The sequence below is a fragment of the Gobio gobio genome (genome assembly GCF_949357685.1).
Source record: "Gobio gobio genome assembly, chromosome: 2".
Classification (NCBI taxonomy): Eukaryota; Metazoa; Chordata; class Actinopteri; order Cypriniformes; family Gobionidae; genus Gobio; species Gobio gobio.
The window spans coordinates 6,857,482-6,879,318 of NC_137098.1; the positions used below are offsets into that span (position 1 = coordinate 6,857,482).

At 41.1% G+C, this 21,837-nt stretch overlaps 1 protein-coding gene across 1 annotated transcript in view; it reads right to left on the reverse strand.

Moving 5' to 3' along the window:
* Positions 1 to 21,107, reverse strand: part of mmp15b (matrix metallopeptidase 15b) — a 44,638-nt gene extending 23,531 nt beyond the window's left edge. The window contains exons 1-4 of the mRNA XM_079801951.1: positions 20,271 to 21,107; positions 5,250 to 5,398; positions 2,296 to 2,418; positions 1,889 to 2,196 (exon numbers count right to left, since the gene is read on the reverse strand). Of these exons, the coding sequence (XP_079658077.1) occupies positions 1,889 to 2,196; positions 2,296 to 2,418; positions 5,250 to 5,398; positions 20,271 to 20,399 (709 nt within the window). The 5' untranslated portion in view covers positions 20,400 to 21,107. The remainder of the gene's footprint in view (positions 1 to 1,888; positions 2,197 to 2,295; positions 2,419 to 5,249; positions 5,399 to 20,270) is intronic.
* Positions 21,108 to 21,837: the final 730 nt, after the last annotated feature.

Below are 21,837 nucleotides of genomic sequence, written 5' to 3' on the forward strand. Positions count from 1 at the left end.
GCAAGAGCCATTTATCCCGCCGGGAAAATAGCAACAGCTCCGAGACCCGCCCACAAAGTTACTTGCACTTCGCGCTTTGACACTTGCGTTTCAGATCGTTAAAATAGGGCCCTATGTGTTTTTACTCTCATTGCTCTAATACTCTAAAATATCCCCATTGACATGCATTATACGACTATCACACTGCAACGGTTGGAGTTAAAAATCTTCATTCCACTGAAGGAACAAAGACACCTACATCTTGGATGCCCTGGGGGTAAGCAGATAAACATAAAAATGTAGTTTTTGGGTGAACTATCCCTTTAAAGGGGTCATGAACTGAGAAAGCAAATTTTCCTTGAGCTTTTGACATATAAAAAGTCATCATAGTATAGGAATATCCTGTAAGTTTCAGAACTGAAAACGTCCTTATTAGTCCAAAAACAGCTTTCATTATAACCAAGCCAAGGCGAATGACTTGTTGTGAAATGTTCCGCCTCTGCAGAAGAAAATCAACGCCTAAATCATCACCGCAACTTTGGCCCCGCTCACTGGAGTGTTAGTGAGATGACGAGGAGACAAGAGCGATACAGGATCACTGGACTAAAAATAACATTATCTTCCAAAGGATTCTAATGCTAGGAATGTGCTTATTTATTTTCAAAAATGTGAATATCTCAGGTGAGCATTATCTATTTGTATTCGGTACATTTCACTGTGGATTCTTTGGTAAATCAGTCACAATTTCGGCGCAGGCTTTGCAAACAGACTTTATCGATATGAACTCGACAGTTATGCCACAACATGTAAGTAACTGTGTTAATTCTGTGATCTGTGACCGGTGATTTCCGATATGTAATGATTCATGTACAGTCAGATGTTCTTTGTCTATGTGTCAGTAAATCAATCCAGTGACTAAACGCTCAACTTCACATGGTTTCTCTTAATAGGATGAAAATAATCAGTTATTTAAACTGTGATTAAATTATAGAAAGCGATCAAAAAACGCTCCCGTTGCAATCGGTGGAGCTGTCAATCAAACATTGCAAGTTTATCAGTGGATTCTGGACTCGCGTCAAAACTCCCGTAATAATCAACAAATCTCTTATTTACATTGTGTTTGCACTGTTAGTCATGATGAAAGCATTCGTGAGAGTGGAGAAATCGAGTCGCAACGATAAGCCAATCATAGCAGTGGGCGTTTACACTGAAGTCTCACAGGAGCCAATCACAGCCGTGGGCATTTACACTGAAGTCTCACAGAAGCCAATCGCAGCCGTGGGCGTTTACACTGAAGTCTCACAGGAGCCAATCGCAGCCGTGGGCGTTTACACTGAAGTCTCACAGGAGCCAATCACAGCAGTGGGCGTTTACACTGAAGTCTCACAGGAGCCAATCACAGCAGTGGGCGTTTACACGGCGTCTCACACCAGACACGCCCCTTCAAACAGCGTTCATTCAGAGCTAAAATCAGGGTAGGAAAAATGCCTTTTATTTCTAAATTATGACAATTTTTGATGTAAAAATCACACTAACATTATAGGTGCACCCCAGGAAACATTATAAAACAATGCAGTTCATAACCCCTTTAAAGTGAGCATGAAGTTGTGATAGCCTTGTGACGTATTTCCCAGTGAAACGGCTTCAGGAACAAGACAAAATGTAGGGCAGGACTTGATAACGTCTATGGGGAATTGATTGGATTGTTGTGGTTTGCTATTGGTTGATCTCATGTGAGTGACAGGTTGCCATTAAAAATGATTTCTGAAGGATCATGTGACACTGAAGACTGGAGTGATGATGCTGAAAATGACAGGAATCCCTTTGATCACAGGAATAAATTACACTTTACAATATATTCAAGTGGAAAATGACATATTATGCAATGTGTAAAGCACACAGGACTCACCTTGTAGGTTTTGCGAGCCAATAGTCCACGGCTCGTCTGAGTCGAAGTGAGTATCTCCACCCATCCCCGGACCAGGGAAGTAAGCATGAGCCAGGAAACCGCCCTCTCCGTCAAACGGTGAACTGTCACCGTGGAACCCAGATGCGAAGAAGATCATAATATCAGGTTCCTTCCGACGGCCGTATTTGACCTCATGGAAAGGAATCTCATCGAATGTCAGCGGCGTCACTTTCTCCCACACTTTGAAGGCCCTTCGGATGGCCTCGTACGAGTTGTACTCCCCGATCTTAGGCGTGTAGTTCTGAATACTGCATCCACGACAAACACGAGATGAACAGTGATGCAATCAAAATCAAAATCACTGAAAATAATAACGATTTGGACTGAAGAGTCAGATTCAAACCCACCTAAAAGTTATATGGGTCTTGTCCCACTTGTGGCCAGTGAGGGCATAACGTTTCCGTCGTACATTGGTCTTGATTTGACCCCCGAACTTGTCTGGGACGCCACAGCGGGGTCTCCTCATGGCCCTAAAAAGAAGGGAACAGATGAGGGCTTAGTGTTGAAATGCCATGTTAAGAAAGCTGAACGAATGGGGAAGCTCTTTTATGTCTATCACTGTGCAGCAGGGTGGACTTTAATCGTATTAGTTCAAGGAATATTTAATTTTTAAAGTCTCACTGAAGTGCCTTGAAATAAACAGCATTATTCAATGATATGAAGTAATTTCCACTGAAACAGGAAGACCGGGCAGGACATACACAACAGCTCCTCCCCTTTTTAGACGGCCAGAGCTGTTGAGCTCATTAAAACCACAGTTTCCTCCTAATCTCTAACCGTTTCTCCTCCTAATCTCCTCCATATATCTTTTAAATACAGCATTCTGTGCAGAATTCAAACGGGTCCGATACTCTTTGTGTTCTGCGGCGACTCGATCCTATGATCCGCTCTGTGCTATTGTGTCTCTGGAGCTGCGGCGGTTCATGTGACACTAACGTGAAACCAGACTTCATTCACCCCAATGAAAGCATATTTACACTGTCTGAATCGTTCCCTATCCCCTATATTGTGCATATATGTGCCATTCACCATGTAGAAAACAGTAAGTGTGTGAACAAGTGACCGATTTCCGCCGCAGCTTCAGTGTCTGTTTATAATGTAGGGGCTTCAGATTCTAGAGAGTATTTGATTGGACAGAAAATCTGATGAGAAGCTGAAGTGCAGTGATGTCATCAAATTAATTTATCCTTATTTGCGGTTGTCATTGTTTTGGAGCACACTAGCTTATAGATAACAGTAAGACTAACATATTCATACTAAAAGGCAAAAAACTATTTGATTTCATGGGGACTTACTAAACATCCCTGGAGAGCATCTGTGGTATGTTGTCATACAACACAATACATATATTTACAATAATACACTTACAAAGCAAAGGCAGATAAGCATGCTAGAAAACAGCACAGTGAATAGTATTACAGTGAATGATATTATATAAATAAATAGGCAGCTGTCACAGTTTTAAAAACAAAAACACTAACATTAATGGCCCGTTCACACCTAAAACGATAACTATAATGATAATAACCATAAAGTTTTAATAATCATAATTGTACGAGAATAGTGAAGTTCACTAGCCTGACAAGCCAGACACACATCAAGATCTGGGGGCTCAATCCGAGGGGCGGGATAAACGGTCTTTCAAATTCCCTCTGCACGCAATAGGATAACGCTACAACCAACCAGAGCAACGAAGAAGGTGAAGCGGAGCTAGTTGATAGATTAAACTTTCGCTGTATCCGGTCGGCAAAACTTAGAACACATCTTCCTTTCTTAAAGGAGAACTCCGGGGAATTTTTAAGTTAATCTTGATCGTTATACTTTTGTGAGTACTGTCTATAGAAAAAATGAACTGGATTGGTGCTTGCAGCACGGAGCTGTTACAGTTAATGCCCAGAGCTCCCACTCAGCTAAAACTGGAGTTATGGGGGCATATACATAAAGAGTGTCTTTGTGCCTCTTAACAGACACAAAATGCAATTAAAAAGTCTGTCCAACATGAACAGGGCCCTTACATGACTAGATGCGTTTAGCCACTTAGCCATTGTTTAAATTCACCTAAATAGTGTTTTAGATGGCTCGCTGTAGTCTCGCGCTGAAGTCCCGTGGGAACTCAGTTGTAGCCGTAAAAAGGCAAATAGTCCAGGTGGGAGGAGCGTTGTGTGTGTGAAGAGTGATGATCGGTTCACAAGTGAAGAAGAAATGGTTCGCGTTTGTGCCGTTCCGAATTGTGGTAACAGAATGCGAAAATACAAGAATTTACATTTTCATCGTCTTCCTTTTCATGACCTCGAGATTCCGCAGCTCCTCCCACCTGGACTATTTGCCTTTTTATTTGGACACTAAAATAGTTATCATAGTTATCATTCTTGATGTGAATGATTCACCTCAAACTTGTGCATCTTCGGATATGGAGCCGCGCGGAAAGTTACAAAAAATGCACTGCACACCGCCATGTGAAATGGGGTCTTGCGCACTCAACACGCACTACCGCCCACTCGTGCGGACGCGGCGAGTATAAACCAAGCTTTATGTGTTAGCATGAGACTGTGTAACAGAATCACTTTTAAACTGTTGTCTATGGACATTTCTAAATAAATTCATGTCACAAACTGGGATCTGTTTTCCAAAAGCATCAAGTTGATCATGGAGACTATTGCCACCAACGTTCTCTACGATCAACTTAGCTTGTGATGTTTTTGGGAAACACGACCCAGCTAAAAAAAAAGGGGTAACGTTAACATTGATAAAGCGTGACCACAGGATCCTTCAGCTAGAAAAGTAGATCCACAGACATTAAATAACCCGCAAAATTACCTTAAAGGGATAGTTCATCCAAATATGACATTTCTGTCATCATTTACTCACCCACTATTTGTTCCAAACCTGTATGAGTTTCTTTCTTCAGTTGAACACAAAATAAGTTATATTGGAAGAATGTTGGTAACCAAACAGTTGATGGACCCCATTGACTTCCATAGTATATATTTTTTTCCCATAGTATATGCCGTAAACTGTCTGGCTACCAACATTCTTCAAAATATCTTCTTTTGTGTTCAACAGAAGAAAGAAACTGAGAAAATGAGAGAAAAAGCTGAGTAAATGATTACAGAAATAACTATCCCTTTAAGGTTCTCCTTCTTTATGAGGGGAACTCTGTTTTTCTGTTCGATTACAGGTTTAATGGGATGAAAGTACTTCATGAAAAATCAATGGTCTGATGGATGAGTTGAAGATGACTGGCAGAAGCTCTAACAGTGCAGCTGACACATTAGATCATGTGATGGACTGAGTCTCTTACTCGATGGTGACGGGGTCCATCTCTCCAGTGATCTCCAGCCCGTAAAAGCGCTGCATGTCACTGATGGCGTTCAGCAGGATTTGAGCCGAGCGCATGGTGGACATCTGCCTGCTGGCCTGAGGGAGGTAGCCGTACATCCGCAGCCATGACTAAGAGAAAAAAAAAAACACAGACATATGGAATTAAAACATTTTATCTTGAGAAATCTGATTTTCCTTGTAGTTTGAGTGAACAGGGATGTTCATGGCCACTTGTTCTGAATTGCGCTGGATGATGACACCTGCTAATTTGACTGTTTCACTGTTTTGCAATGTTAAAGTGAGGATTAATTGATAAACTGTTCATTTTATTCAAGCAATTACAAAAATTCTTGAAAATTGACATTCCTATTTAAATGAGTGTCATGTTTGTTTTTGAGTTTCTTCTTCTTCTTCTTCTTCTTCTTCTTCTTCTTCTTCTTTAGGTGTTTTATGGCGGTTGGCAAAGCCCTGGTGCTGTCAAAAGTCCACTGGATGATGCAAAATGGCATTTTATGGAATGTTTTATTTAATAAAATTCAGTTTTTTATGGAATACTGCAGTACTTATAAATGATTTATCCATGCACATTAGGTTTTTTTTTAATTCATGTACCTTGCAATCTTAAATCAAAAGCAGCATCATATTTTCTCTGATGACATGTTTACTTGCACGAGGGCGGGACAGTCACTCACATGAGATCCACCAATAGCAAACCATAACCACCCAATCCATTCCCGATGGACAAAATCAAGTCCCGACGAAACATTTTTTCCTTGTTTGAGAAGCCGTTTCACTTGGATATACATCCCAATAGGGAAGAAAAGACTATCACAACTTCCACTTCATGCTGATTTTAAGGGTGAGATAGAGAAGGGGAAAGGTCATGAAAAAAGTCATAAAAGTGCCATGAAAAATATATGACGTGACCCCTTTAAGACCACAGCAATTCAACGGAACATCAGTCTGTCATTGCCATGAGGCAGAAATAAGATATTATCACAGACGCAAAGAGCGTCACACCTGTTATAAGCGACACTTAATACTGGCCCAGACTGTGTGCGAACACTCGAGGCGGATCTGACCACAGATTGAGGGGTGATGGCACCAGCTGCGGCGGTCAATTCATCAGGCTTTAGAAGCAGATAGTGGCCACTTTTCCCTCACTGCTGGGGACTTTCCTCAGGGCAGAGACACGCACGGACTCCCATCTGGCTCTTGTGTGGGATGCCGTGGGCGATTCCAAAAGGCCAGAGGGTTGATTAAAGGGGATGAAAGCTGGACATTATGCACTGATTTGCATTAATTGTGGCTATAGCTACTGCTTATCATCATTAGCTAGGTCATTAAGACAAACCATGTAATTAAACTACCCTACTGTTAAGCCCACCCTGTGGCGACACTAATCAGGCAGCCCTACGCCAAACAGAACTTCCCATAGAAAATCAGATTTCTTTAAAGTTTCAATTGTTTCTCCTAGACAGCAATGAGATAAAGTGCGGAACAGATTGGGAGGTATCGGGCTTCTCATCAAGAGGTTCAGAAAGTCATGCTCTGATTTGTAAAGATTGTGCAACCAAAAGGCAGAGATTTTAGGTCTTTAAGAGATAATTTTCCATTTTAACATATCAGATGGTTTGTCCTGTCCTTAAGACATAACATGCATGCAGAAAAAAAAACCTAAGATCTCATCAATGATGATACATCCCATCCTCATAAGGAGAAACATCAGAGATAAAATTGATACAAAAATGCAATACTAAAAAAGCAGTTCAGAATGAATTGCTCAGAATTGTTTGTGACTTTACAGTGCTGTTTTTCACCTGGTATTAATGAGCAGATTGCTAATGTGGACGTCCCAATGGGCTCATGTGGTTAGGAGGGTCCCTGTTTTAATAATGTGCCCTTCTCTTCCTGCTCTGTAACCAGGGCTGTCACACATTGCTTGGTCCGGATCTCCACTTTCCATGGCCACAGAAAACACAGGCCTTTGTGCCCTTCTGTGTGCAGTGAGACAGCTGAATAATAGTCAAACTGTTGAATAGCTGGCCCTGTTTTGGGCAAAGGTAATGTGCCACCACACCAAACCAACTATCTTCAGTCTGTAGAACCAAAAAACACTGACTATAACCCAATATGCATCACTGTTTCTATGTACTCATTGCATGGTAAGGCATTTGTTATGAAACCTTCTTCAGCATGAAGCTTGTTATGCTATGTTTGTGCTATAGACATTGCCTCAAATAATGCAGCTTGTTTGATTACTTTCTAAGTGATCAGACTTACAATTCTCATCTGTTGATTGATAAAATGGGTAAAATAATCCACTAGACTAGGCTGCATGATTCATCGAAATAAACCCAAAAATAGCGATATGGCTTAATGAAATTATCAAATTGCAAAGTCTACAATTGTATTCAATAAATATGCGCTGCATGTTTTAAAGTGAATTGTGGCACTGTGTTCTTACACTCGTACAGCTCATTATCTGTCTGTTTGCCACATCTCAAAATGGCTCAGACCTCAACTCTGCATCTAGTTTGGATCACTTTAATGTGCAATTGGGAATGAAACACGCAGCTACCATCTTCCGATACTTGTAATGAGAAGTGTTTATCAATCCAAAAGAAGCTTTAAATCGCACCTATTATGCAAAATGAACTTTTACATGATGTTTGAACATAAATGTGTCTGCAGTGTGTGTACACAACCACCCTATATGGTAAAATCCACCCACTCCTCTTTTTTAATACCCATACATCATAAGCAGTGTCTCAGAATAAGCTGTTTGCAGATTCTTGCTTTTGTGACATCACATTGCAGGCCCTGCCCATGACTGCTAACGGACTCTGCCCTATTAGCATAGACCCCGCCCTAAATGAGCTGTACACAGTCCGCCATGATTATCTCCTCGCCAGAGCATTTAACAGCAGCATTCAAGTAAGAAATGTTATCTTATTAAAGCTACTAAAGTTATTTAGTCAAGAGCAGTGAGAGATTTTCTGTTTTCCTTTTGTCGATTCATATTAAAAGCATATATAGCAGTAGGTACTGCATATTACACTGCTTTCATTTCAATACACAAATCTAATATACATATCTATGCGATTTCTTGCAGTTTATGTTCACAGACATAACTGACTGTGTTTATGTGAACTTTGTGTGTTTTTAACATAACCTTGTGTGTATTTAAGTTTAAGCGCAATAAGATGCAACAAGAAAACTTAGTTTAATACTCATGGGACGCTCCGTCTGACATCCAGCTTTCTGTGTGTGTGTTTCGGGTGTGTGCACTCAGAAGACCATATATCAGAAGTTTAGACTGATGTGGCTTTAAAACGCAAGCAGATAATAAACTTTCACGGTGATGAAGAACTGCAATGTCACGTGAGCGTGACCGCGATAGAGATGATAATCAAAACCAAACAGATGTTGTAGTTTTCGAGTATCAGAGGCATGAGCTGTAAAGGCTCCGCCCTCTTCTAAAAAGTATGGTGGGGAGCAGCAGCTTATTTGCATTTAAAGATACAGCATGTTTTTCCTTCCACTAAATACATGATCTGTGGGGTATTTTGAGCTGAAACTTCACAGATGCATTCTGGCGACATCGGAGACGTATAATACATCTTGTAAAAAGGGGCATAATAGTATCCCTTTAAGGGAACCCTGCAGTTTCCCCAAAATAAAAGCTTGATAGTTTAACATTTGAACGTGAAGAATTCAAAACAATTAAATTAGCCTAAATCCAATGAATTTGTTATTTGCAATCAATTGACAGCACTCGTTTTTACCTATTTCCGTATAATTTGTCAACTATCCTTGCACTTTCACACCAAATCAAACAATCCCCAGCTTTCTTTCTCTCCCTGAGCACAATCCTCTTTGTGTCCCCCATAGGGCTGTGAGAGAGGGAAGTGCTAAAGGGCTGTGCAGGGCAGGACACACCTTACCCCCACAGATAAGACTGCCTGGCTTTCAGTCTCTCAGAGCCCCGGGGCTTTTAGCAGGACGAGAGGTGGGAGGGTGTGTGGACTCCCACAACAGACAGACATTACCCTAGTGTTCTGCTCGCTGGCTCATAAAAGAGAAAAAACGTTCTTGCTTTATATGCTCTTTTCCTTATGTCAAGGACACCTGGGATCATTCATTGCAGGTCATTGGAATGGACTCCCAAGCTCTCCAGTGCATGAGATAAACGAAGACCTAAAGTGTTTTTCAGCATCCATTCCACCATCACAACATCATATGTCATGCATACAGAGTAAGGCTTTGCAGAGAACAGAAGCAAGGAGAGTCATCCTTCTCTCCCATCGGCTACCGTTGCCAGCCGCTGGCTCAATGGGACCTTGAGAGCTGCTGCCAACAGCACGTCCTCCAGGAACCTGTGATTCACAGCGCGTTGTGAAAAGACTTGGGTTTAGTGTGAGAGAGAGAGCGTGTGTGTGTGTCCAGAACAATGTCAGCCAAGAATCTAACGACTAGAGAGCGCTATTATTCCTGGGCTTTGGGTGCATGCCATTTTTTGGTCATTAAGTGAGAGGGAAGGGAGAGTGAGCGAACCAGATCAAGTGAAAAAGATTAAGAGGAAGACAGGAAAACAGAACATGACGGAGGAGGGGAGGAGCAAAATAAGTCAAAGCACATTGGGTTTTTGGCTTTCCAGACAGGATTCTGGCTCTGATATCTCAGGTAACTGGTCTGGGGAATAATCAATGACAAATTTCATTTAAACTCCATGTGGCCTTCTCTCTCAGCTCTGCCTGATGTCCTACCCAGCCTCCAGAAAATACAATAAATAGATTTTGAAAATGCAGTTAGGCTGTACTTTTATTATAGGCAATGGCAGGCATTGTGAAATGAGATTCAAAGCAAGGTCAAAGGACCAAGTGCATCAATCAGTTGTCAATTTCATTTTCCCGCTGTGTAAATCAATAACCGTAATCAATCAAAACATCATACAAAATTAACTAGACAAACAAGTGAGGAGTTCTCAGAAGGAGAAGAAGTATCACCAAAAGAGATTATTTAGAAATGTACGGGCATCCAACGGTCTAGAAGCTGTGTAGATCTAGTTAGACAGCATTTTAAGTAGGGATGCACAGTATCTGCCAATATTTTTTTAAATGTATCGTAACGGTTAATATTGGATATTGAATCATGGTAGGCTAACTCTCAAAATAGTTTTTGAATATGGCAAATGTTAATGTATTTGGTTTTGGTGGACTAGATCTGCTACGCTGCTGGTACAGAGTAAGTATGGATTTGCTATTGCTAAGAGATACACAGACACGATGCTCTGAGCATGCAAGATATACCTCATGAGCTGGGACTTTCTGAGGGGGAAATTTTTACCCGGAACTTAATTTAAACCCTGGTCCCTGCAGTTGAAGCACATCGAGTACCACCTCAAGTCAAGTCAAGTCAAGTCAACTTTATTTATATAGCGCTTTTAACAATGTAGATTGTTTCAAAGCAGCTTTACAGTGTTAAACAGGAAAATAATGCAGCATAATTTTATTCAGCTGTATAGCCATTCTGGAAAAAACGCTGATGTCATCAGTTCATTTTAATTATCATACAGTGAAAGTGTGGGCTTTAGATCAATAATTCGATCAGTAATTTAGTTTAAATGGTTAATTTAGTTTATTATTTAGATTTATTTCGATGTTTAGTTTAAAAATGTAGTGTCCCCGACTGAGCACGCCAAGCCAGAGGCAACAGTGGCAAGGAAACCAAAACCCCATTAGGTGACCTAATGGAGAAAAATAAACCTTGGGAGAAACCAGGCTCAGTCGGGGTGCCAGTTCTCCTCTGGCCAATTAACAAACAGCGTATTATTATTATTATTCTGGCAGCTTTACAGCTCAGAGGTCATAATAGATCAGAATATATGAGGGACCGGGGGCAACATGCTGGAGACGGGTTTATTGAGGATGATGTTGATTAAATAATTATTAAAGTGCAATATTCGAATGATCAGAGGCAACACGCTGGAGACGGGTTTATTGAGGATGACATATCGATTTAAGTATTATTTAATTGTAATATTCGAACAATCTGAGTCAACACGCCGGTTCCTCAACACGCCGGTTCCTCAAAGTCCCTAGTTCCTGAGGAAAGTTCCTGCAGTGAAAACACGGCTCTGAACATGTGTAAATCCCATAGCAGATCTAGGCAGGTGGAGCTGGGGGAAGTGGAGGGTCTCAGAGTAACTCTGATAATGCGCGGCAGGACTAGCCTACAGCAAACACTCAACCAGACTTTTAACCCTCTAGGCGCCACGGTTGAGTTTACTCGACAAGATGCGGCACTGAATAAAACGGACGATTTTGTCAAATAGGGTGTCAAATTTTGTTCAACCTACCCTCCACTAGATGGCAGACATGTCATACTTCATCCCGACTCAAAAAAACGCAGAGCACATTGAATCAGTGCGAACAAACGGCGAGCTAGTGTGCGAGTGAGGCATTTCATCAGAGCAATATTGTCAACTTCAGCGAGTATTTGCATTCGATTATTATTATTTTCTAATGGTATCAATAAAGCTTACCCGCAATGAAGTGTTGGGTCTTCTGTTCGCGGACCCTGACTCTGAAGGGGAATATCTGCCTTCAGAATATAACGATGATTCTGAAAGTGAAAGTATAGCCCTACACCAAGCACAAACGGTGAATCCTTTGCCCAATGTAGATGGTCATTTGCCCAATGTCAGTGGTGGAAACAATGTTTCCCGGGGTCTGAGTGTTCATCGCGAAGTTAGCAGGTGTGTGTGTTAGTGTTGTGGGGAACGAGACGGGAGATTTTTACCGCGCTAGCCATGAAGCTTTGTCTTCTGATCGTGTGCCTCTCCGCAATCGCGGCGACAGTATTGTGGTGGAGACTTTGTCTAATGCCACTAGGTATGTTAGACGAGGTCGAAGTATTCATAGGACAGTTAGGGGGCAACGTGGAGGCAGGGTGGGGAGTCGCAATGACAATGACAGTAGTCCGAACTGTGCACACTCGGTGGGCGCGCGCGCATCTGTCTCTCGTCTTGTCTCGTCATCTCACTCATGATCTCTGCCTTGCAGTGGCGAGTGAGCTTTTGAACTAAACAGGTCTTGTCTACTTGTGTTTGTGTGTCATATGAATAATATACATGTGCCCCATACATGGAATCAGAGTGCCTACTGTATATAGTAAATGGAAAATCTCTACAGCAAAAGGTCAACCGCTGCATTCGGTTTGTTTCTACCATTTATTAGTAATGATTTACACAGTTTGTTTACTATTTACCTAGCATACAGAAGGTGAGGGACATTTTGGGGGCAAAGAAGTTTTATAATTTAAACATGTGACTTTTCATGAAAATTCTATAATCCACGATGGCCACCACCATATGACGTCATAATATGCAAATTAGATGGGAAAATGTAATCCATACATAAACTTTGGGTCATCCTTAATATTTCTCTAATTTACAGAAAGTCTCTATCTTTTATCATTTTTAAGATATAGCCTTTAGAAATTAAGATGTCAAAATCAAATGTTTTAGGAAAAAACCTCTGGCGCCTAAAGGGTTAAATGCTGAGCAAGCAATCGCATTGGTTGCAGGATTAGCAGAGACCAATCAGATTGTGCCATGTGGTAATGATGTGATTGCTTGCAGATTGCATGTAAAGGACCTGCGCCATCTAGAGTTTCATGACTGAATTAGATATTTCATTAGATACAAAAAGAAAAATATTTAAATTAAATGCACTATATTACTTAATATGTGCATTTATTGTATGCTTTCTGCTTCGTGTTGAGTATTAAACCTCGTGCACATCGCGCACGCTTATCGGCAGCGTTTTTCGGCACGTCTTTGTGATCATACCCAAGCGATTTTCACTGGCGATGCGCCGAGTGAACCTGCAAATCCAGTAGATGGCGCTTTTAATTTGATTGCAGCTCAAGTAGGATTCAATGGAAACTCACCATCGAATCCTATTTGGTCTGCAATTCCTCCCATCCAGATTTTTGTAGTCGCTGTGGCGTTTGTCATAAAGTTCTTTGTGTTCAGACACCAAAGAGACCAGCAGCTCTACATTCATCTTGCCTCGTTGCATCTTCTTCTTTGTCTACTTACTTCCTCTTCATCGTCGTCTTAGTTATCAACGTGTGCTCGGCAAGACCGCTTTGTGCTTGAGCATCACCAAGTCGTGTTTTACTGTAACTTCAGCAGCTCCAGGCACGTGAACAAAAGCACCGATCTCATTGGTCGGACAGTTTTTTTAATGCGGCGTCAAACCAGAAAACAAACCCGAGGTGTTTTTTTTCTTAAATTATGCTATTACCTTATACGCCTAGCATTTTGCGTGCCGGTGTGAACACTCACATTGGCGCCCTTTTGTCACAAGGCTTTAAACGTTGGCGATAATAAGCGCACGTGATAATCATCCTGGCATGAACAAGCCTTTAGCATTAACTTGGCCACATGCACCAACCATTGTAACCATTGGAATCGATTCTCCAATCTCCCACAAGCTGAACATGAGGAGCACTATTTGTGTGGTATGTATATGAAGAGCATTCCAAATCAGTCACTTATGATGGTCCATTTCTGTGAAGATAAGGCAACTGTGTACAGTAGACAGCAAGGCAGGTTTCAGAAGAGGCCTAGCGAGTATGGCACATTACCCTCATAACCTTGCAGTAATTGCGCTGGTGAATGTGGCCTTGGCTCTTAATAAGAGAGGAAATAGACCTACCAGTCAGAAGTAAAAGTCAATGAGACATGGACACAATTAGCAGCTAATGCAGTTCCTCGGCTGGTCCAATCACATCTCATTACCCCTCACAGTCATAGTGAGGTAGCCCAGACCCCACACAAACAGCTCGCCACGAGTTTGTGGGAAAACCACAAAGATGTGACGTGCCCAGGGGCGTAAATTTTATCTAACAGTAGGGGGGGACGATAAACATGAAATTTCTCAAGAGCAATTTTTGAAGGGGACACAAATAATATAGCCAAAATCGTACTTGTAAGGATATGTGTACCACAAAAAATAAAAAAATAAAAATAATTGTGCTTATTTGGCGTTTTGGTGCACTGAAAAATGATCTAATGTCCGTTTTTCTTCTCTGTCATTTTATCTGACCAACAACACAAAGCAATAGTTGTTTAAATATGAGTAAGGTTCACCACACAGTCATATTATTTAAAATTATCTTGCATCCTCCACATAGTATTTTATACTATGATATTCAGATCTTTAGATATTCAACTGCAGCAAGTCTGATCTGCCACTTATTATCATATTGAGCAAAACCCAACACAGATCTGACAGAGCGCCGTGCGCATATACTTTAGGTTTAGAATTAGCGCCAATTCGAGGGTGGGTTGCTTGAATTATGGGTTCATTAGTCTATTATTCTTAATGAAAAACACAGCAAGAAAACAGTACAATGACACACTCCCTTAAATAGGCACTTTTACATTTCGCTTTGAAACCAAAACTTCCGCGATCATCTTGTCTGTCAGCTGTTTGCTCTAGTGATGAATGAAATCTGACTCTCGTTGGGCTCGTGCTGTATGCAGACACGTTTAGTTTTTAATTGTTGTGTCTGTTCTCTAACTAAACAAAATTATTTTATTACTATAAAAATGAAAACAACGGTGGCCCGGGGCGGTGCCGCGGTGGGCAAGTGATGCTAACAGGGTTTTGCCTAATCTGTATTAAAGAGAAAAGAGTCACTTCATCTGATGTTTAAAGTTAATAATATAGCATTGACAGCTTACTGGAGTTTCACAACTGCTGTCTGAAGAGCTTTGTTCTCTCCCCAAACTTGTGGTAGTTTTTTATGTTCTATGTATCGTTAGTTGAGGTGCGCGGTGGATCAAACCACTGTGGGGCAAGGGGGAGGGGGGACTCAAAATGTTTCTAAACTTAAACGCATTTTTTGTCCCGTTTGCTTTTGTATTGTTTTACTACTTACACATTTATTTTAAGTATATATCATTATATTATTTACAATACTCAGCATGGTTTTTAGGGGGGGCCAGCCCTCAGATTGGGGGGGTCCTGTCCCCCCCGTCCCCCCCGTGATTTACGCCCCTGGACGTGCCAGATATCCCACGGATACTCAGGGCGGATAAAGTACGTGAGGGAAAAGTGGGACTCCAGGGGTTAAATGCAGGATAACGATAAGGTTGCAGGAAGTGATACAGTCGGCACCCAATGAAGTACAGTCCTCATAACCCCCCTCCGCTCCCTGCTGCATGAGCTCTTCCTGTCTTTCTATCTCCCCGCACCTCTGAACACAGTCAGCTGAACACAAGAAGTCTCATTGTTGCGCCTCCGACTACCCGAGAGCCCTGCAGTCCTAAACGTCTCTTAACTGTTTCTGTTTGTGGCCTATTTACAAAACAGCTGTTGCATTCACCGATCACATGCAGCATGCAGAGCAAGCCAACACCTCTAAACCCTCCACCCAGCATCTACTTAAACCCTGATAGTTTTATGACATATCCAGAAAGGACTCTATTTGAATTGCCGCGCAAAGAGATAAAGCTATCTGAAAAATGAAGGAACCGATCCCTGTTCACAAGTTCCAAAAACACCACTTTGATGTCGAATCTTTGTTTGAGAAAGCAAATGCTTTTCTATGAAGTATTGTACTGTAAAGAACTGAACGACAAAAGGTTCTCTGAGCAACACCCACACACATACTCACAGCACTCCCTATCCTCACTCAAGCGTCTACATTTTTTGTGCTGAGGGTGAATTGATACACAAGCATTGAGTTTGCACTCTTTGTCATTGCAAAGGGATCATCCAAAACATAAAGATGCAAGGTTAAGACTTTTTCCACGTGCAAACATTTTCACAAACAAATCCTTATTCATCAATAACTTTTACTAAAAATGTATTCTAAATTTACAAAAATAGTAGGAACCGCAAAATTATACATTTTATACATGGTCTGTAATCTGGGTATGCATGTTTTATGTAAATGACTAACCTCGAGCATGTGGTTCCTCATTTGGAATACTCTCAATTATTAACATTATAACAAGGTTAAGAACAAATTTATGTGTGTATGCATGTTTTGTGATAAGTATAAAATCGAATAGTCCATGCAATTGAGACCCAATGTTTGGAATATTCAGTTCTTAATCGTGAATCTCACATGCAAGTTGTTCTTTGCAGGCTTCCTAAAGTCTGGATCGCGAGCCCCTTTCAATGAACTTTGGTGTGGTTTGACTGAAATATGAACAAAAACAGTAGACGTGATGGCACAAGATGCAACCCTAAAATGGACAGAATGCTCAAATGTGCCTGGCTTTTCTCATCATACTACGCTGCCCATCACACGTCAGAACCGCATCTCCTTACAGCAGAACTCTGTTTGTGTGTGATGGAGGAATATCTGGCACTGTTTTGACTCCTTTAGACATTTTACAAGCTCTTTGCGAGTTCTCAGCTGGTCGAAATACCACCATATGTACACAGTCAATGAGCGTATTTAGCACACAGCATTGTTTTGGATGTTTGGTACTCTTTAATTTTTTGTTCCAGACCAAACTGTCCAAACTACAAGTATGAACACATCATCGTAAGTGTCAGATGAAGGGTCAACTTCATGATCACAACCTTTAAGTCTAAACAAAAATGCATACTATACTATACTTTTCTATAAGGTTTAGGAACGGAATTTGAGCCTTTGTCCCAAGAGTTATCTCACCACACACCCAAATCTGTGGGTCGTTTTACACACAGCTTTATCACACATAATCCCCCTAAGAATCCATTGAGACCTGTGGCATGTACAGGCCTATCAGCTGTCATTCAACATTTGTGACTGGTAGAATTACTAAGATAAACTGCTTCTTTCCGAAGGGTTTGAGTCAACTATGGGTTTAAAAAAGTCTATGTTAAACCATATGCTAGCCCTTGGAGATCAAGACTGCATTTCCCAAAAGCATTGTAAGCCCAAGTTGATAGTGAAGACCCCTGCCACTAATGTGACCAAGCCCAGATCTTTCAAGAAGTTCATTGTGAACTGAATTGAACTGGAGTTCAGTGAGTATCAGTACTTAAAGACATAGTTTCATGTCGTTCCAAACCCGTAAGACTTTCGATCATCTTTGGAACACAAATAAAGATCTTTTAAATGAAATCTGAGATTTCTGTCCCTCCATTGACAGCTATGCAACTACCACTTTGACGCTTCAAAAAGTTCATAAAGAGATCATAAAACTAATCCACATAATTTGAGCGAAATTTCTCGTAATTTGAGAGAAATTTCTGAAGAGACACAATCACTTTTATGATTTAGACTTTTATTCACATATGATCAGCGAACATAAACAAAAGCTCAAACGTGCTGCGTAACATGAGAATGAACCTCATTGGTTCTTGAGGAAGCTCAAACATGATGCGTAACATGAGAATTAACCTCATTGGTTCTTGAGGAAGCTCAAACGTGATGCGTAACACGAGAATGAACCTCATTGGTTCTTGCGGAAGCTCAAACATGCTGCATAACACGAGAATGAACCTCATTGGTTCTTGAGGAAGCTCAAACGTGATGCGTAACACGAGAATGAACCTCATTGGTTCTTGCGGAAGCTCAAATGTGCTGCGTAACACGAGAATGAACCTCATTGGTTCTTGAGGAAGCTCAAACGTGATGCGTAACACAAGAATGAACCTCAATGGTTCTTGTACATCATGTGAACATGCTTGAGCTTCCGTTTACCACAACTGATATGTGAGTTGATGAATATTTATATGAAAATAAAAGCCAAAATTCCAGCCTGGTCTCATTGCGAAAATGTACCTCTGGCAAAGTTTTTGCAAACCCCAAAATACGTACCAATATGTACATATCACTGCAGTTTCAAAGTGAAATGTCCACTGGGTGGCGCCAAAAGCTTCGTTTTTTTCCGGAACAGATGAGCGTCAATCTGACGTTTTGTGACATTGTTTTTTTAACGTACACCTACACTAAACCCTAAACCTACCCGATAGTGTTAACAAAAGCAAATGTGACAAAAATACAATAGTAACCATGTGTTTTTAGCTTGTGTGAACTCATCTTTGAGCTCTTTTATCATGACTTGTCTTTCACGGGATTCGTACCTGAGCTTTCAGCATTGCAAGTACAAATCTGTACCAGCTGAGCTACTGAGCAAGCTTGTTATATAAAAAAAGCCGAACATATGGAGCTGGTTAAGTGACGCAAACTCCAAAATGTATTCATTTACATGGTACAAATAAAACGATAAAAAGTGCTTGCTGTTTTACTGCCTCTAGTGTTCATTTCACTTTGAAACTACAGTGATATGTACATATTGGTACTTATTTTGGCGGTTTGCAAAAACGTTGCCAGGGGTACATTTTCGCAATGAGACCAGGTTGCAAAATTCAATCTGTTCATCATATAAAGCAATTGAGTCACTTCAGAAAATTTACAGTAAACCGCTCAATTCATATGGATTAGTTTTATGATCTCTTTATGACTTTTTGAAGTGTAAAAGTGGTAGTTGCATAGCTGTCAATGGAGGGACAGAAAGCTCTCAGATTTTGTTAAAATATCTTCATTTGTGTTTCGAAGATGAACGAAAGTCTTATAGGTTTGGAACAACATGAGTGTGAGTGAATGAGAGTTCATCCTCAGAAATAATGAAAGAAGAATGTGTAAAATTCACATTTAGGGTTTCAGTCAAACAGTTGTGTGAGAAGAGAAAAAAAACTAATGGCTTCCACAGCAAAATACCGCAAAATACCACCTGCAGAGAATGACTGTATTTCAGATGTTGGTGGGCGGTAACTAGTCAATGTGACAACCAAGTGTGTGGGACAACATCACTTTTTAATAGTGTCTGCATGACATCAGAAAGCCAAATCCTCACGGCACATGTGATTAGCATCCCTAATCTGAAAAAACAGCAGGTGCTCAGTTTGAGATAGATTTTACTTCCAGCCCGGAGGAGCACTTCTCTCTTTATTGCTCAGCTTATTCCAGACCTTTTCATATAAATCTGGGTCAGGACTGATCTATATATGTTTAGGAAGGCAACAGCTACCTGAAAGGATCAATATAAGGCTCCCTGCCAGATATGTGAATCAGTCTGGATGAGTAAAATAATTAACTCAGAGAACTCTGTCAGTCTCTTTGCAGTTTGCACAGTGCCAGACCACCAACGGCAGGGTTCGGACCACTGAGGCACTGCATGCATGAGGTGGCACACACCGCTAACAACCCTCAAACCACACGCACTACATGCTGTTCCACCACTTCAAGCTAAAAACATCCAACAGTTTGTCTACAAGAACTTTGCTTTCAATGAGAAGAATGCTGGTGTTTCAAAAAGCTATATAACTTTCTAATTTGCTCTTTGATATTGCAGAAATTCACATGCCAAATTACAGTCATTCAACTGTCCTATAAAAACAAGACCTGAGAAATGCACAGTGCATCAAAACTAAAATGAGAAACACACACCAAATATATGGTGTATCAAACTTATTCCGTAGAGCAGTAAAATCAACACCAAATGTGCTGCTACAAACAAAACGTGTGCATTTGGTAACACTTTAGTTTAGGGTCCAATTCTCACTATTAACTAGTTGCTTATTAGCATGCATATTACAAGGATATTACTTATAAAGCACATATTAATAGCTTATTCTGCATGACCACATTCTACATCCCTTAATCCTAAACTTAACAACTACCTTACTAACTAATAATAAGCAGTAATTAGGAGTTTATTGAGGCAGAAGTCATAGTTAATGGTAAGAATTGGACCCTAAACTCAAGGGTGACCATGCATTTTAACACGACATCAACAAACCAACTATTCCTGTTCTAGGGCTGACAGCGATCTGAATACATTGTGTTATTTTGCATTTTTGTTTGTGTCAAAACGATTGAAATCTAACACTCTTAAGTTCTCACTAAACTTTAAACATCGCCGAATGGGTTCTAAAGGCAACAAAAATGCAGCATATTGATAATTTGAAAGAATCACCTCTCCATTAAAGGTTTCATCTCCAAAGATGCGCGCTCCACTCATCAGGAGCACCAGAAGAGAATAAATTAGAGTCCGTCTCCACGACAACGTGAACGGGTCATCCCATAATACTGCCATCATTCTCATTGGGATCAGTGAGTGTGGGTTCCGCGGGTTAAACTCTTTAAAGTGTAACCAAAACTGACTGTAACTAAAAAACACAAAAAGTCCAATGCACTCAGATTAAAATCAATATCATTGTGGGCTCGCTTCCAGTTGCGTGTCCTTTCTGCAGGAGTGCAACAATCATTCAGTGAGATGTTAACGCCAATCCCAGAGTCAATACGGTCCGATGCTCTGGCTGAAGTTTCTGAGTGCGTTAGGTATCATGTCCCGCGGGTGTGCCCACTTAATGCTCGTTTCATCCCACTCACGTGGTGCCTATAAAATTAATCACAGCTACAACCTACTTTAAAGCAGGCGCTGTGCAAACTTGCGTTGCAATTTCCTCTTGCGGTGTGACTCTGTAAACGAAGCATGAATACTGGCGGGTGTTATTGTGGTGCCAAAGATTTGGGACAGAAACTCGCTCGTGAACGGTGCCGTCGGTCGTCGCGCGGCAACCACAACACAAGAGCGCTCAAATTGTTCGCAGATGACGGCAACGCTCTCTGACACCTGCCTTGGATCACCGCCCTGCTTGTAAAGATTTAATATGATGGGTTCTTCTCGATAAAAAAAAATCCACGTTTTCTCTCAGCTTTCTTGGACGGTTTCCACTTCGTTTCCGCCGCGTGTTCGCTGGTGGCTTGTGACGCCCCTCATGTGTGCAGCGAGTGACTCGGACTTTGTGCCGAATCCTGCGGCGTGTCCCGCTGCCTTGTTAAGCTGGAGGAGGGGCACAACGGGACGGACATCAGTAGAGTAGCCAGTGCCACCTCCAGTCTGGACATTTATTCTAACACCCAAGACCTGTACACGTTCCTGTACTTTTTGAGCCATTCATTAAGAAAAGAAAAAAGTAGACAAGGCTACTATAGCCTATGCCTTTATGCAATAACTTCATAAAAAAAACACACAACAATCTATGGAGGCTTGTTTACACCACGTTTGAGTTTATATCTCACAACTTTTTTTCCACTCAAGTCAGCGTTTATATCACAATTCTGAGAAAAAAAAATCTGAATTGCAAGATTTGAACCCATAATTGAGTATGCAGAACAAAATATGAGACGCAAAACGTATTTTAAGTGAACGCAAAGTTTCTAGCGAGCAAACACAAAGTTATTCGGGGGAACACAAAGGTTTTGCGAGTGAACGCAATGTCTCTAGCGAGCGAACGCAAAGTTTATCTGGGAACGCAAAGTTTCTTCGGGGGAAACGCAAAGTTTAGGTGGAACGCAAAATATTTGTGAGCGAATGCAAAGTTTCTAGGGGGAACACAAACGTTTTGCAAGCGAATGCAAAGTTTCTTGGGGGAACGCAAAGTTTTTGAGAACGAGCGCAAAGTTTAGGTGGAACTAGGGGTGCACCGATCCGATATTAGGATCGGATATCGGCCGCGATACTGACAAAATAGCTGGAT